The sequence below is a fragment of the Lampetra fluviatilis genome, chromosome 49 (genome assembly GCF_964198595.1).
Source record: "Lampetra fluviatilis chromosome 49, kcLamFluv1.1, whole genome shotgun sequence".
NCBI classification, from domain to species: Eukaryota; Metazoa; Chordata; class Hyperoartia; order Petromyzontiformes; family Petromyzontidae; genus Lampetra; species Lampetra fluviatilis.
In genome coordinates this window covers 1,061,410-1,076,138 of record NC_136323.1, presented here as the reverse complement: position 1 = coordinate 1,076,138, position 14,729 = coordinate 1,061,410, and the positions used below count along the sequence as shown (strand labels likewise).

Below are 14,729 nucleotides of genomic sequence, written 5' to 3'. Positions count from 1 at the left end.
GCAGGAGGAGGAGCAGCAGCAGCAGCAGGAGGAGGAGCAGCAGCAGCAGCAGGAGGAGGAGCAGCAGCAGCAGCAGGAGGAGGAGGAGCAGCAGCAGCAGGAGGAGGAGGAGGAGCAGCAGCAGGAGGAGGAGGAGCAGCAGCAGCAGGAGGAGCAGCAGCAGCAGCAGGAGGAGGAGGAAGAGGAGCAGCGCGGGCGGCTGCGTCTCGGGCTGCGTCGGCGTCGCTCAAAGATCCATTCAGTCTTTTGGATCCAGGCCAAATTATCCAGGTTTACATTGCACCTTAAACCCCAAGGCGCTTTACAACAATCATAACATTGTACGTAAGATGAGTGGTTGAAATAAAGAGTGCGATTGTTATTCTTGGTTCTTTCGGTGAAGTCGCGTAGAAGGAAAATAATAAAATAATATTAAACAAAACAAATTCTCACGTTTCGACTGCAACATAAGCAATCATCATCAGGTGTTAAATCCACAAAGAGGGGCGGGACTGTCCACTCAGTGACGCTGTTTCCATTCATTTAGCACCACGAGCGGGGAGTGTCATCCCCCTGTAGTTCCCTGTTGTGGTGCCGCGCCGCATTCATTACCACGTTGCCCTCAATTCTTTGTACGAAACAATATAATAATAAGTTGTGCGTTCCAATACAAACACGAGTACACACATACACTCCCATGTACACACACCCACACACGAATGGACATAGTGTATATACATAGACGAATGTGCATACACACCGCTTTGTACATACACACACGGGTGTACATACACAGCAGTTCACGTACACACGGATTGCGTTCTACTACACAAATGTGTGAACAAATTATTGTACATACACGCATGTGGATTGTTAACAATATTATGAACATTGTCCTCATGGTTAGGGAGTGTAATAAAGTCATTAGTTTAGTTTATTTGCATGCAATATATTCAAAGTTCATACTTCCATTTGTTTCCTTTTCCTTCGGCACATTGGTTCGGATTATTCTTCCCGTTTCTGAAATCTCTCTAGAATCATTTTCATTATTTTTTTGCATTCAATTGCTATTCTCAGAAGTAACGCTCCGCATATCTAGAACATACCTAAGCTCATGTGGCCATTGTACTTAAACCTAAATAGGAATATGCATCATTGCTCGCTTCGGTTTGAATACGGATGGGAATCTCCTGGCATAATCATGTGCATGTTGTTAGTTTGCACATTTACAATGGCCTGTAAACTAATATCAATTTATCGGCCTTACCTGTGAAATACAGCATGAAATATTGCAATGTTGATCGAAATATACTTTAACTAAGAGGTGCATGCTTGTCGCGTTGCTTTCAGGCGCTCCTTACGTAAGGAGCGCGTTCCCTCCAGCGCCACCACACTGAGTGATGAATAACTATTCTCAGGTTTTTTCGGTAAAGTCACGTAGGTAAAAACATTAAAATTAATGTTTTTACCTACGTGACTTTACCGAAAAAACCTGAGAATATGAATCATTGCAGTCACGAAAGCTTCAAATCTAGAATTGATGAATAACTGTTTGGCGGAGCCAATCTGGGGAAGGCCCAAGCAAAGTTCAGATACCAGCTGCCACGTAACTAATTGTTTTTATTTTGCCACAAATGATAGCTCAGCGAAAGTCGCTTATTACGTGGAAAGTTATAGCAGCCAAATACTCTAAACGCGTGATATTGATTCTAAACGTCGAGGGAAACCCCCAGAGGACCTGGAGAAAAATCCACGCGACCACGGGGAGAGAGAGAGAACACGCGCAACCCCTAATCTAGAGCCGGCATCGTCAGTGTCGGGTTCGAACCCACGACCCTCCCGTGTAGCAGCGAGGTAGTTACCATCTCGCTACCGTGCTGTGCATCGTGACCAGGGAGTCTATTCGAGATGTTTGGGGTCAGTGTGTGACCGTCTCTCTCTCGCACTGGCGGTGATCTTGAGCTTGAGGCCAGGCAGGTAACCCAAGCCCCTTCCTACCCACCACATCCCCTGCATAAATATCTGGGCCCTTCACGTGTGGTTCTCGGATAATGCCTCGTCCAGTAACCCACTAGCAAGCCCCCTGAGAAGAAGCACTGTGGTAAAAAAAATAGTTTTAATAAAAATCGAGACAACGTTGAACCCAGGGAGAAAATGAGAAATCTCCACGTTGCTTAATTAGCGGCAAACCGTGTCCGTTCCAGGAGACAACACTTTCGATTTAAAGCTTTCGTGACTGCAGGGATTCATCTTCTTGGTTCTTTCGGTAAAGTCACGTGGAAGGGAAGTAATAAAATAATAAAAATTAAACATAATAAAATAATTCTCACGCCGTTTCGGCCACAACACAAGCAGCCGTCCTCAGGTGAAGACCAGGTCTGTCGAGGCGACAGCGTCTAAAAGAAAACACCACCACGCTTGGAGCGTCTATTTAAGCTGGGTTGGAAGGGGGGGGGAATGCGCATTGACAAAATAATCTGCATATCAAGAGGAATTTAGCATATTTATGGGAAATGCAGGAATGCGATTAGTTCTATTGGTGAAATGCTAATCCTGCATAATGCCCATGCATTGTGCAGGATTAGCAGCATCAAAGGGAGGGGATAGGGGTAGCATTAATAAAGGGAAGGAATGTTAATAGTATGTAGCTGCAGTAACTAAACAACAACGTAAAAAGCTAAAGTATAAACTACATAGTATTAAATTGTATACTGTATTACTATACACTGCCCTATTTCTTAGAATAATACATAGTGTAATATTACACTATGTATTATTCTACCCACCCAACTGTATACCACACTGCTGTATATTCACTATACAATTTCGATACTATATATTACCTTATACATTGTATTAAACATTACACTTTAATACAATTTATTGTTATACAATATGCTACACACTATACCATTGACCGTCGCGTGAAAGGTACTAAGGGGAAGCAACGAAATATGTCAATGGAATAGTGGTGATAGGAAGCTTGCAGCGGAGCAAAGAATCCATTCCCTGCAGAGAATACAAGATACACAGTCAATGCCAGTGAGTGGAACGCGGTCTGAAAGTCACCGTAAACGTGGACACAATCAGTTAAGATCCGAAATGGTTGATTACGTCCTTCCAATGATTGCTAAGCTGGAATCCATCTTCTCGGTTGAAATTGTCTCTGTGTTTGTATATGTGGATTGCCTCATGAACGAATCTCTCATGGTAGCCAGATGGCTTGCAGAGAACCTCTGTCTTGGAGAAGTCAATATCATGTGAGCCCACTGAATTGTAACAGTGATCTGCCACGGCTGAGGTGTTAGTCCTACCGTGTTTCAAGTCTGCTTTGTTTACGGATGCGCTCCGAGACATGTCGTTTGGTTTCTCCAATGTAACTGCTACCACAGAGGCAACTTAGTTTGTAGACGCCAGGGTACTGTATGTCTGGAACCACATCTTTCAGACGGGACCAGATCACGGATTTTATGTACTGTGTTGAATCGGACCTGGATCTTGTGTTTAATCAGGATTTTGGAGATCTTTTTTGTGACCCCAGCAATGTAGGGTAAGGTGATGGTCTTGAGAGGCTCCTCAACAGGATCCTTCTTGATGGTTGGAGTGATGGCTTTGCGGATTGTGTAGTCGGAGTAACCATTAGCCTTAAGAGCTTGGCGTACGTGTTCGAGTTCACTGGCAATGTGTTCCTGGTCGGAAATGCATTGGGCTCTATGGTATAGTCTTGATGAAGGAATTTTTCTGGGATGGATGGTGGTGGGGATCCGGTTTTAGGTAAGCATCCGTATGGGTGGCTTTCCTGTAGACAGAGTGGCTTATTGAACCATCAGGTCTCCTTTTAATAAGGACATCCAAAAAGGGTAGCTTGCCATCTTTTTCGACTTCCATGGTGAATCTGATGGCTGGGTGTATGGAATCCCTGCAGTCACAAAAGCTTTAAATCGGGATGAACATTGGTTATCAAAATATTTTAATGCAATTAAAAGTCCCTTTGGGGCTTCATGCTTTACATGTTGGCATACGTGCACGCAACAGAGAGCTCTACTAAGATCTGGACAGCTGTGAGTTGATCAAACACCCATCTGGAATCAACCAAGCCCTCGTCTTTTGACGATCCAAACACAAGTGTCTCTAGTTCATAGTGTATGTCATATGGATATACTGGTCACTGTCACATAAAAATTGAATTTCCATCACTGGCCTAGTGCCCTCAATGGAGGTGAGGAATGCCCCGAACATACAAAATAACATTGCTCCCACAGGCACGTTACGTGATTATACGTTGCACGTTTCTCGAGAAAGCCAACGCAAAGAAATTCGCTCAAGATTCACGGTAAAAACTACCAGCGTGTCACCTTCCAGCCAAGACATTCATCAGCACAACACCTGTGTGCCATTAAAATCCACACCGAGTTGAGACATCGCCAGCATGCAAGACAGTCCAGCACATCATAACTGTGATAAAAACTCATCTTTTATAACTAAAAAGACAAGACTCTGGCGCTTAAAGTTGATGGCGAACCCATGTATTTTATTTGGGAAGAATGGCATCCTTAGGCAAGACAGGTTTGTCACTCACGGAAAATGAAGCAGCGACCTGTAAACAGAGGTCCTGTGAAATAAATTAGCAATAGATGGAGCACATGTTCCACGAAGTAGCCTCTATAAATTGTTACTTGAAGTAAATGCCAGACATGCACTTATAAACCAAAGATGCGTCACATTAACTCCATTTACAACCCAACCATTTCGATTGGGTTGAGAAAAGAACATAAACCCGTGACGGCAACGGCACACGATGGGCCTGCTCGTTTAGAACGACGTCGCAGGATCTTTAACGTCCGCTGTGTCGAGCAGGTCGCGAGTATTTTACAGTTAATACACCCACAGCAATAACCAGGGTGGCCTTCCGGATTCGAACCCGCAAGGGGCGGGGAACGTGTTCCCCGCTGGGCACGTCACCGCTCCGATGGAAAGGTGCGGTGGCATCGATTGCTTTGGCCACGATGGCGTCTTCATCTTGATTGGCAAGAAGCACGAACTGCAGAACCCGGCAACATTTAAACCCAAACGGGGCAGACCGCATTAAGGCAGTCCCATGCGCACACAATAAAACGTAGAGATATTTCGAGTTCTATAGAGGCGTGGGCCTTTAGCTTACATGATATCAGAGCACCGGACCGTATGTGAAGACTCGCACCCATTTTTCATTTGTACAATGAATTTTAATACCAAGTACCCCAATTGCAATTCTTAAAAGTTGAGTAACTTTTTCATTGTTTTGTTCTCTTTAAGGATAATGTATAATTTTCACAGTAGCTCATATTTATGGATCAGTGCATTTTGAATTGCATACACTTAAAATGTTAAAGTAACGTACACATTTTCATGTTCAGCAGTGAGATACATCATTTTGGAAGAACACTTACTTCGTCATGTCCTATCAAATATATAATTTTCATTGTACAGCACTTCACCAAAAAAAGCCCTATGACTGAATCACCCATCATGTGCCCAAAATCTCAGATCTGGGAAGCTAAGCAGACCTGAGCCTGCTAAGTGCTTGGGTGGGCGACTGCAATGTAGAAGCAGGTCGTGGTGGGCAGCAGACGGCAAAACAACCGAAATCATTCTCTTTGGTTTTTGCGGTAAAGTCACGTAGGTGACAAATAAAATAAAATGAAAACGTGACTTTACCGAAAAAACCAAAGAGTATGGATCCTTGCAGTCACGAAAACTTCTAATTTAGAGCCAAAACCATTGTTGTACTGTCCTTATATGCCCCCACTTCTACGCTCACCAACCTGTACCGACATGGTGAAGTATGATAAAATAGCCCCCGTTAATCCGAAACCCACAAGGCATGGGGAGGCCCTCATCCAGTCGTGGACTGACAAAAGTGCTGGCTGACATTGACACAATAGCGTAAAGAGTAAACTGTACAATGCGATTCACAATTGATTCTTGGGTTAGGCCAAGCAATTATCTTACCAAATGTGTCAATGAGAACCCTCCACCAGCCAACATAGCTAGACAAATAAGACTGCCATGGTTACAAGCGTGTATAACTATGATTACGGTTTCAGCTCAGCCGGTGAATTGAAGAACAAATACTCACCACGTTTATCTTGAAACTACGGCAAGTGGCCAAATATCATATCCAATTGATATATTTGGTTGTGAGAACTGTTCTGAAACTCACTGGCAGGTGAGAGCTGAAACAATAATACTTGGCGTGGTACGCTCGTTCGTCTAACATAGGTTTGTACTGGAAATTCACCCCGTGACCCAAACATTATTATTTGACGCAAATAATAATGTTAATGATCTGGCACAGCAAGCTATCTTTTATTGCTAGTCAAGATTTGCTTGCATCCTTTGTATAACATTTGTATAAAATCGGACAGCATTGTATTCCAAAGTGCTCACATGCACATTAGCAATTACCGTTCGGCAACATGCAGTGCAGCAACTTCGCTCACCGATTGGCACAAATTGGCAAGTAGTTTTGTAACGCGACGCATGGAACATGACACCTCACCTGCGGGCCCAACCCATCCCCAAACAAAAAATAAACAAAAAACCTCACAAATCAGCTCAACATGTAAACACATATTCGAATGACGAACAAACGATACAAGTTTGGCTGGTGACGGTGCTATGGCAGGAGACGGGTGAAGCCTTTAGACAACGGTGGCGGAGACAGGGTGAGGATTAGTGTCATGTTTAGGAGCGCAGCGGGGAACAAACACAGGGGGGTTCATTACCTGCTCAGTGTCCCGAAGCGGTTTCCAGTTAAGGGACGGCGCATGCTCAAGTTTTTCAACAATAATTCGTTTTTGTTAACAGCGTCCTTCGTGCGGAGGCATCTGAGAGCGCTTAACAAGCGATAAGCGACTCGCATCGCGTTTCTCATCTCAAACATTTGAAAGGGCACCCCCAGCGACGGCTGTCCCTGAACAGTACGAGGTAACTCGGCGCCTGCCCTGCAAGCAGGCATTGGTTTACCAGTAGCTTGGTTGCTATACGACAAATCGCAATCAAGTAATTTGAGAGTTATTTTCCAAGTTGTAAAATTTTACCATGACGCCAAGCACACAATGGCCTACTCGTTTCAAATGACGTCACATAATCTATGCAATAGACTGCGACTTTTTAAGCTAAACGTACCTGCAGTAATAACCAGGGTGGCCGACTGGCTTCGAACTCAAAGCTATGCAACAAACAGTGAATGTGCTACCCACTGGGCCTATGTCACCGCCCTGATCGCGGTACGATCCTGTAGTTAGTGTGAAATTGAACTGGCCACGTCAGATATTCTTGGTTCTTTTGGTATCGACACGTAGAAGGGAAATAATAAAATTATAAAACAATACAAATTCTCACGACTTTTCGACTGCAACACAAGCAATCATCATCAGGTGTGAAATCCACAGCAAGAAAATTTGAAAAAAGTGCCGGTTTAAAATTTTCTTGCTGTGGATTTCACACCTGATGATGATTGCTTTGTGTTGCAGTCGAAACGTCGTGAGAATTTGTATTGTTTTATATTTGTATTATTTCCCTTCTACGTGGCTTTACCGAAAGAACCAAGAATATGAATCCCTGCAGCCACGAAAGCTTTCAATCAAAATTTGGCCACGTCAGGGCAAATAAAAAGACACCGTGCACTGCCGACTCCCAGATACTTGGGCTGGATTGTCTCTCAGCGATATCTCATCGGTCACGTCAGAGCACCGATCTCAGATTGCAACAATCAACGCAATTATACATCGAAACGAAACAGTAGGGCAGACGACAGACAGCGAGGCGTTGTGACGGTGTGCCGGCCGGCCAACTGGCTGACCGAGAGCGGTCGTCCTGCCGGCTAGCTCTTGAGCCAGGAGAAGGTGGTGAGGCGTGACTTGCGCGTCTGCGTCATGATGCGCGCCACGCGGGCCGAGCGCCACACCTTGAGCGTGTGATCGGCGCTCGCCGTCACCGCCATCTCCTGTTCCACGGGGCTCAGCGCCACCGAGCTCACGCAGTCGTCGTGCGGCAGGCGCGCCAGCCGCACGCTGTAGTGCCGGTCCCAGATGTAGCCGTTGTGATCCTCCGAGCCGCTGCAAGAGTCAATGCACACAGACAAACGTCTCAGGCGCTCTCATTTAGCCGATAAGGACGGACGGTCATGAGTCAATTTCAAATCGGGTCGGACCAGGTCAGTGACCCAGAAAAATATATCTAGTAAATATGCCACTATTCTTGTGGCTACTAGTCATGCATCCGATTCTGTGTACCAGGAATTCAGAAAATAGTCAGGTGCAATTGCAGTATTATTACTCTTGTTTACCCCTGAGCTTGGAAAAAAGAGACGATGGGAGAGAATTCTACAGTTTGAGCAGTGGGAAGTAACAAGCAAACATTAGAAGTGTTTGGACTTATGGTATTTATTATTTTTGTTTACCCAGGAAAGCCTCACCGATTCTCACGACTCCGATTCAAGAGGGTCCTGCCAAGTTTATATTGTAGGGGGAAATTGATTGCGATGTATATTCCATACTCTTTGGTTCTTTCGGTAAAGTCACTTAGATATAAAATAAAATAAATAAAATCACGACGTTTTGGGCAAACACAAGCATCCGTCCCACCTGCTGACGGACGCTGTGTTGCGCCCGAAACGTCGTGATTTATTTTATTTTATACCTACGTGACTTACCGAAAGAACCAAAGAGCATGGATTCCTGCAGTCACGAAAGCTTCAAATCAAGAATGTATATTCCAATTAAGACCGAACACGGCATGGATTCCTCAACATGTGTCTTTGTCACAAGAGATGGTGCGGTCGGGGTGTTCGCAAGCCCCCACGCTTGACGCCGGCGTGCAACGCTGCCCGACCTCGCGATGAAGTGGCGGCTGACGTGCAGATGGAAGAAGCTGCACTCGTCGGTGGGGGTATAGGAACGCTGGGCGCGGGGCGTGCGCTTGAGCTCGCGCGCCGTGCCCAGCTCGTACACGCGCAGCTCCATCTCCTGCGCGATGGGCGGCGGGTTGAGGGGGTCACTGATGATGCAGCCCTCTGGCCACGCACGGCAGCTCACGTACAGCAGCCTGCGCACGTCCACCCAGAGCAAGGTGGTCAAGGGCGGGCGCTCTCTGCCGAGCAGGCAGATGTGAAATATTTGGTGGCTCAACTACAACTGCCTTTTTACCAACAGTGTCTCCAAGAATCATGCAACTGCAGTGGCTGATCTAAAGGGGATGTCCTGTGCTTTCAGAACCAACTGTCTCTTTATGTAATTTTATCAGAATCAGAAGTTTATTTCCCGAGTAAAGCCCATTGAGCAAACTATTTTATACGCTTTCATTTAACTCACTCTGTCTGTTGTTGTATCCTCAAATCATGTAACAAAATTTTAACCCACTTCACAATGTAGTATCGACTGCAAACTTGGTATACTTATGTCATACTGATGACAATACTATATTCTACCATAAAACATATATATTTTTAAACATTCTTTATACGTTATGTTTCGGCTTGGGTATAATTGTCCACGGTCAACCTACGTCGGCTGTAATTGGCCACGGTTCTTTACATTATGGCAAGCTTCAGGGCCACTTCCTGGAGTCGTGGAGTTCTTCCATTACTAATACATTTCATAAAAGGATGTTTAAAAACAAGTTTTTAAAATATTACTTATTTCAAGGGTGACTCGGCTGGCAGACAACATCGATTGTGCTTTAGCCATCATTTCACAAGATCAAGTATCCATCTTGACCATTGCAAAGCAGTAACCACTGGCGGAGCCAGTAGGGGGGTGGCACGTGCCCCCCCAATGATCTGACCGAAATCCCTCATTTCGATCGGATCATTAGAGTGCATTAGTAATAAATCGACATTTTGCAACCCCCACTGCCACTGTGTAGCATATTATTATGTGCCAGGGACCAGGGACTCTGAGATAATACGACAATAGTCCATAATTGGCAATAAGTAACGGCAAAGCAGTTATATGTGACTCAGAATTGTGCGCAGTTGCGTCTACAGTCCACGACTTCCCTGAAGGCATTCACCTTCAGCGAGCGCGATGCCGATCACACACGGTTCGAAATCGACCCTCGATCGATGGCTGCGCTATCGCCTTACACGCGTCGAATAAAAAGCAAGGGACAAGTCCTTACTTACTAACAACTCCTCTATCATTTTTCATTGCTGGAAGGGTTGCCCACCCCACCCTGAAAATCCTGGCTCCGCCATTGAGTGTAACCCTTCATGTTAGAGAATAGCCCACGGAAGCGGATATCCCAGAGCTCCCTCCGAGATCCTTTCAAATTACATATGGGTGGTACAGTAAGGGGAAGCACTTTCCAACTCACTCTGCCTTCAAATTTAATATTGGTCACAAGATGGTTAAATCAACACTTTTTTGAGCTGAAATTTAAATAAATAAATCGAACCGAATTTAAGTGAGGATTTAGTCATTGGCTACTGGGCGGAAACTGTCAACTCGCTACCCTTGAGAGCCCGGTTTATTCACCGACAGCTACCTGGATTCAAAACCAGGAGCTCAGCGGTGTCAGCTCAGCGCTCTGACCCCTGTATCACCTGACAACCTCACAGCCGCATTCGTTTAGAAGGAAACCATCGTGCCTGTGATCCGGAGAGAGACCCATGCGCACGACATGCCCCCGCACGTCGATCAGGTGGTCGATGCAGTCGAAGAACTCCTCGTGGCCCGTCTCGTCAGGGCAGTCGCACGACATCTGCTCCGCGGCAATGCGCTGGATGCCTTCGCAGGTACGAAAGGTAAAATCAGATGCCAAGAGATGTCTGTCACAGTGGGCTAAGATAACCACGATTATATAAAAAACACAAATTCAACTTTATGACCAGGTGAGAGCCCAGTGAGACGAATATATATATATTTTAATGCCCTGGCTTACAAAGTCAGCAATTTAAAATAGAACAATCACAAAAACCCCATGAAGTTGAATAATATAATAATGTACAGCCCTTTGTTAATCCACTGCTGGATGACGGCCTCCCCATGCTGTGCCTGTCATGGAAGTTGTCAGACCATACTTCACCATGCGGGTTGGTGAAGGGGGGGTGCCCCCAGTATGGTTCTGATATCACTAGTCAATGACGTTATCCATGACCGGAAATCCCACTCGGGGAGCTAGGATTACAAGAAAGTGTGCTAACCACAATTGCCAGCGCAATCTACTGCAGACTACACAACTACTGCAGACAATGTATGTGAAACATCAAATGTACTAATCACCAAACACCCAATCAATCACACACACACACATCATACAAATAAAAAAAACACCACCACCGCTGCTATCACGATCACAGCTACAGCCTTCTCGCCCTGTGCTAACTCACTCACCAATCTTGTGCAGAGTGTAGGCGAGCCCCCCTTTCACGAAGATGAGGTATTTCTGGGGACAGCTGTCGTCGGCATCGGACGTGGCGCCGCTGCTCGACTGGCTACTCGGCTGCGTGGAGGACGATGCCGACGCTGGCGGCAGCGATGCCGGCGCTGACGCCGACGTAGAAGCAGCGGCAGCTGCGGTGGCAGGGGAGTCGGATCTGTGAGTGGCATCTGCTGCCCTCTGCATCGCGGGCGGCGGCGTCCATTCAGTCTTTTGGGTCCAGGCCAAGTTATATAGGTTTACATAGCACCTTAAACCCCAAGGCGGCGGCGGCGGCGGCTGCGTCGCGGGCGGCGTCGTCGCCGCGAGCGGCGGCAGCGTCGCGAGCGGCGGCTGCGTCGCGGGTGGCATCGCGGGCGGCGGCTGCGTCGCAAGCGGCGGCTGCGTCGCGAGCGGCGGCTGCGTCGTCGCGAGCGGCGGCTGCGTCGTCGCGAGCGGCGGCTGCGGCGGCACTTCTGCTTCCTCCGCCGGTTCCTCCTGCGGAAGAACACAACAACAACAATCAGAACGATCAAAGATCCATTCAGTCTTTTGGGTCCAGGCCAAGTTATATAGGTTTACATAGCTCCTTAAACCCCAAGGCACTTTAGAACAATCATAACATTGTACGTAAGATGAGTGGTTGAAATAAAGAGTGGGATTGTTATTATTCTTTGGTTCTTTCGGTAAAGTCACGTATAAAGATAAAATAATAAATTAAATTAAATACTAGCATACGACGTTCTGTGTTTAATCTCTCTCTCAAATTTAGCATTCTCAGGAAGAACGTAATCAACCAGATAGGGTGTTGACTGTTATGTTATACGACTCTCTGTTGTATTACATTACGTTTCTAAGTATACTAGATTTGTTCCTATTTAATTTATACCTGACGATGATTGCTTGTGTTGCAATCGAAACGTCGTATGCTAGTATTTAATTTAATTTATTATTTTATCTTTATACGTGACTTTACCGAAAGAACCAAAGAATAATTCCTGCAGTCACGAAAGCTCCAAATTAAGTTTGGGATTGTTATTCTTGGTTCTTTCGGTAAAGTCACGTAGAAGGGAACTAATCTATATATATAAAATCACAAATCTGTCTGTCTGTTTGTCTGTCTGTCTGTGTCGCCGGACCATACGCAGTTTCATTGGACGAAATGTGAGGGATTTGCGAGACACGATTGGTCCGTTTGGTTTTCCACGGCGGTTGCCCCTGGCAACGCGTAGCGACGCATTCGCTGCGGGGTGGACGCCATTTTTAATTCCCGTTAAAAATATGCGCACGCATTAACACGCGACTCTGAGGTAAATTCATCAAAGTTTCACGTCCTCTTCACTCCCCCCCCCCCACCACAATGTGTGCAATTACTATTATAGGGTCGGTAGATAATAAAATTATAGCGATTAGACAGCATTATTGTAGCGGGGGGGGGGGGTAACGGCCCCGGTACCCAGCCTCAGCCGGTTGGGCAATTTAGGCGAGGCCGGGGGCTCTGCACGGTACTAGGCCTCGACACCCCACCCGTGTCAAGCGACGACTTTGTGGTATAAACTCGATATACCCAGCGTTGCCCGGGGGGAAAATACACTTAAAATCTTCTGAAAACTTTCAAACATTACATACCAATGAAAAAACAACTGTGTAATTACTTTTAAACCCGACGCGCCAAGAATCGATTCTTTAAATGTTGACTGTACAAATAGTCATTAAGCTGGGTGAGCGTACTGGCAGTCTATAATGTAGACTGTAGCCTGGTTATTAAGCTGGGTGGGTGTACTGGCAGTCTATAATGTAGACTGTAGCCTGGTTATTAAGTAAAGTGAGTCAATTTGTAAGACGTAGGCTTTCGCGACCATTATTCATAAACAACGTTATTGGGTTTAGATCGCCTTATTTATTAATGTGTTGTAACCCTCCACCACCCGACACGGCCAATCAGTAAAAAAGTGTCACGTTGATAAAAGACAAAGGCGGCCGGGCGTGGTGGATCCAAGTCCCGGGCGAAGCCGGGTAGTACAGCTAGTAAAATAATATAAAACAATACAAATTCTCACGTTTCGACTGCAACATAAGCAATCATCATCAGGTGTGAAATCCACCAAAAAATGTTATTTCTGTGCACTGCATATATATTAACAAATTATATATGCAGGGCAGATAACGATGTCTCTTCTTTGGATAATCAACCTCACAACGTCTACAACATACTTCTTAGTTGTGTCACACTTTAAAGGACAGACCGATAAAGCAACGATTTGTACAAAGTGTCTCCGGAGAAAACACGACACTGGTGTTCAGAATTGACTACGAATTCGCGCCACGCAACGTACCTTGAAGATGGCTTATCCAAAGAGCAGAGTTCAACGTACAGAAGCAGCAACAGCGTTGTGGGGGAGAGGGCTTGTTAGCAGCAGCACTTATGAAGGCTGCCGGCACTGTGGCACACGTGGGGGGTGGGTGGCCACGCCTGATATGTTAAAGATGACTAATCGTCCCTTATTGTTAAAATGTTCATGACGAACACGTGCGGAGGCGAGTTTCAGGTGAAGCATCTCCATCACACACGTTTACCCTCACCTGGCAGCATCGTGGCTGTCCGCTGATCGCACTCACTACGTCACACATGACGTCACACGCACGAGCTGTAGGGGCGGGGCTCTGTCCACTCAGTGGCGCTGTTTTCATTCATTTAGCACCACGAGCGGGGAGTGTCATCCCCCTGTAGTTCCCTGTTGGGTTGGAGCATTCATTACCACGTTGCCCTCAATTCTTTGTACGAAACAATATAATAATAAGTTGTGCGTTGCAATACAAACACGAGTACACACATACACTCCCATGTACACACACCCACACACGAATAGACATAGCAGTGTATAAACATAGACGAATGTGCACACATACTGCTTTGTACATACACACACGGGTGTACATACACAACAGTTCACGTACACAGGGATTGCGTTCTACTACACAAACAAATGTGTGAACAAATTATTGTACATACACGCATGTGGATTGTTAACAATATTATGAACATTATCCTCATGTTTAGGGAGTGTAATAAAGTCATTAGTTTAGTTTATTTGCATGCAATATATTCAAAGTTCATACTTCCATTTGTTTCCTTTTCCTTCGGCACATTGGTTCGGATTATTCTTCCCGTTTCTGAAATCTCTCTAGAATCATTTGCATTTTCTTCATTATATTTTTTGCATTCAATTGTTATTCTCGGAAGTAACGCTCCGCATATCTAGAACATACCTAAGCTCATGTGGCCATTGTACTTAAACCTAAATAGGAATATGCATCATTGCTCGCTTCGGTGTGAATACGGATGG

At 45.6% G+C, this 14,729-nt stretch overlaps 1 protein-coding gene across 1 annotated transcript; it reads right to left on the bottom strand.

Annotated features, from left to right (window-relative positions):
• Positions 1–7,721: 7,721 nt before the first annotated feature.
• On the bottom strand, positions 7,722–10,743 carry LOC144948370 (F-box/WD repeat-containing protein 5-like). Its single transcript, XM_078877797.1, has 3 exons — positions 10,613–10,743; positions 8,857–9,069; positions 7,722–8,081 (listed from the first exon to the last, which is right to left on the bottom strand). The coding sequence occupies exons 1-3, from the start codon at positions 10,723–10,725 to the stop codon at positions 7,847–7,849; spliced, it is 561 nt and encodes a 186-aa protein (XP_078733923.1). The 5' UTR covers positions 10,726–10,743; the 3' UTR covers positions 7,722–7,846.
• Between the last annotated feature and the right edge of the window lie 3,986 nt (positions 10,744–14,729).

Excerpts from the sequence above, each read along its gene's own strand:
- LOC144948370 (XM_078877797.1), bottom strand. The coding sequence starts at position 10,725 with ATGTCGTGCGACTGCCCTGACGAGACGGGCCACGAGGAGTTCTTCGAC. Across the intron at positions 9,070-10,612 it reads GGTCTCTCTCCGGATCACAG|GCTGCTGTACGTGAGCTGCC; the intron begins GCACGATGGTTT and ends GGACGTGCGCAG. Across the intron at positions 8,082-8,856 it reads AGCCGCCACTTCATCGCGAG|CGGCTCGGAGGATCACAACG; the intron begins GTCGGGCAGCGT and ends TGACTCTTGCAG.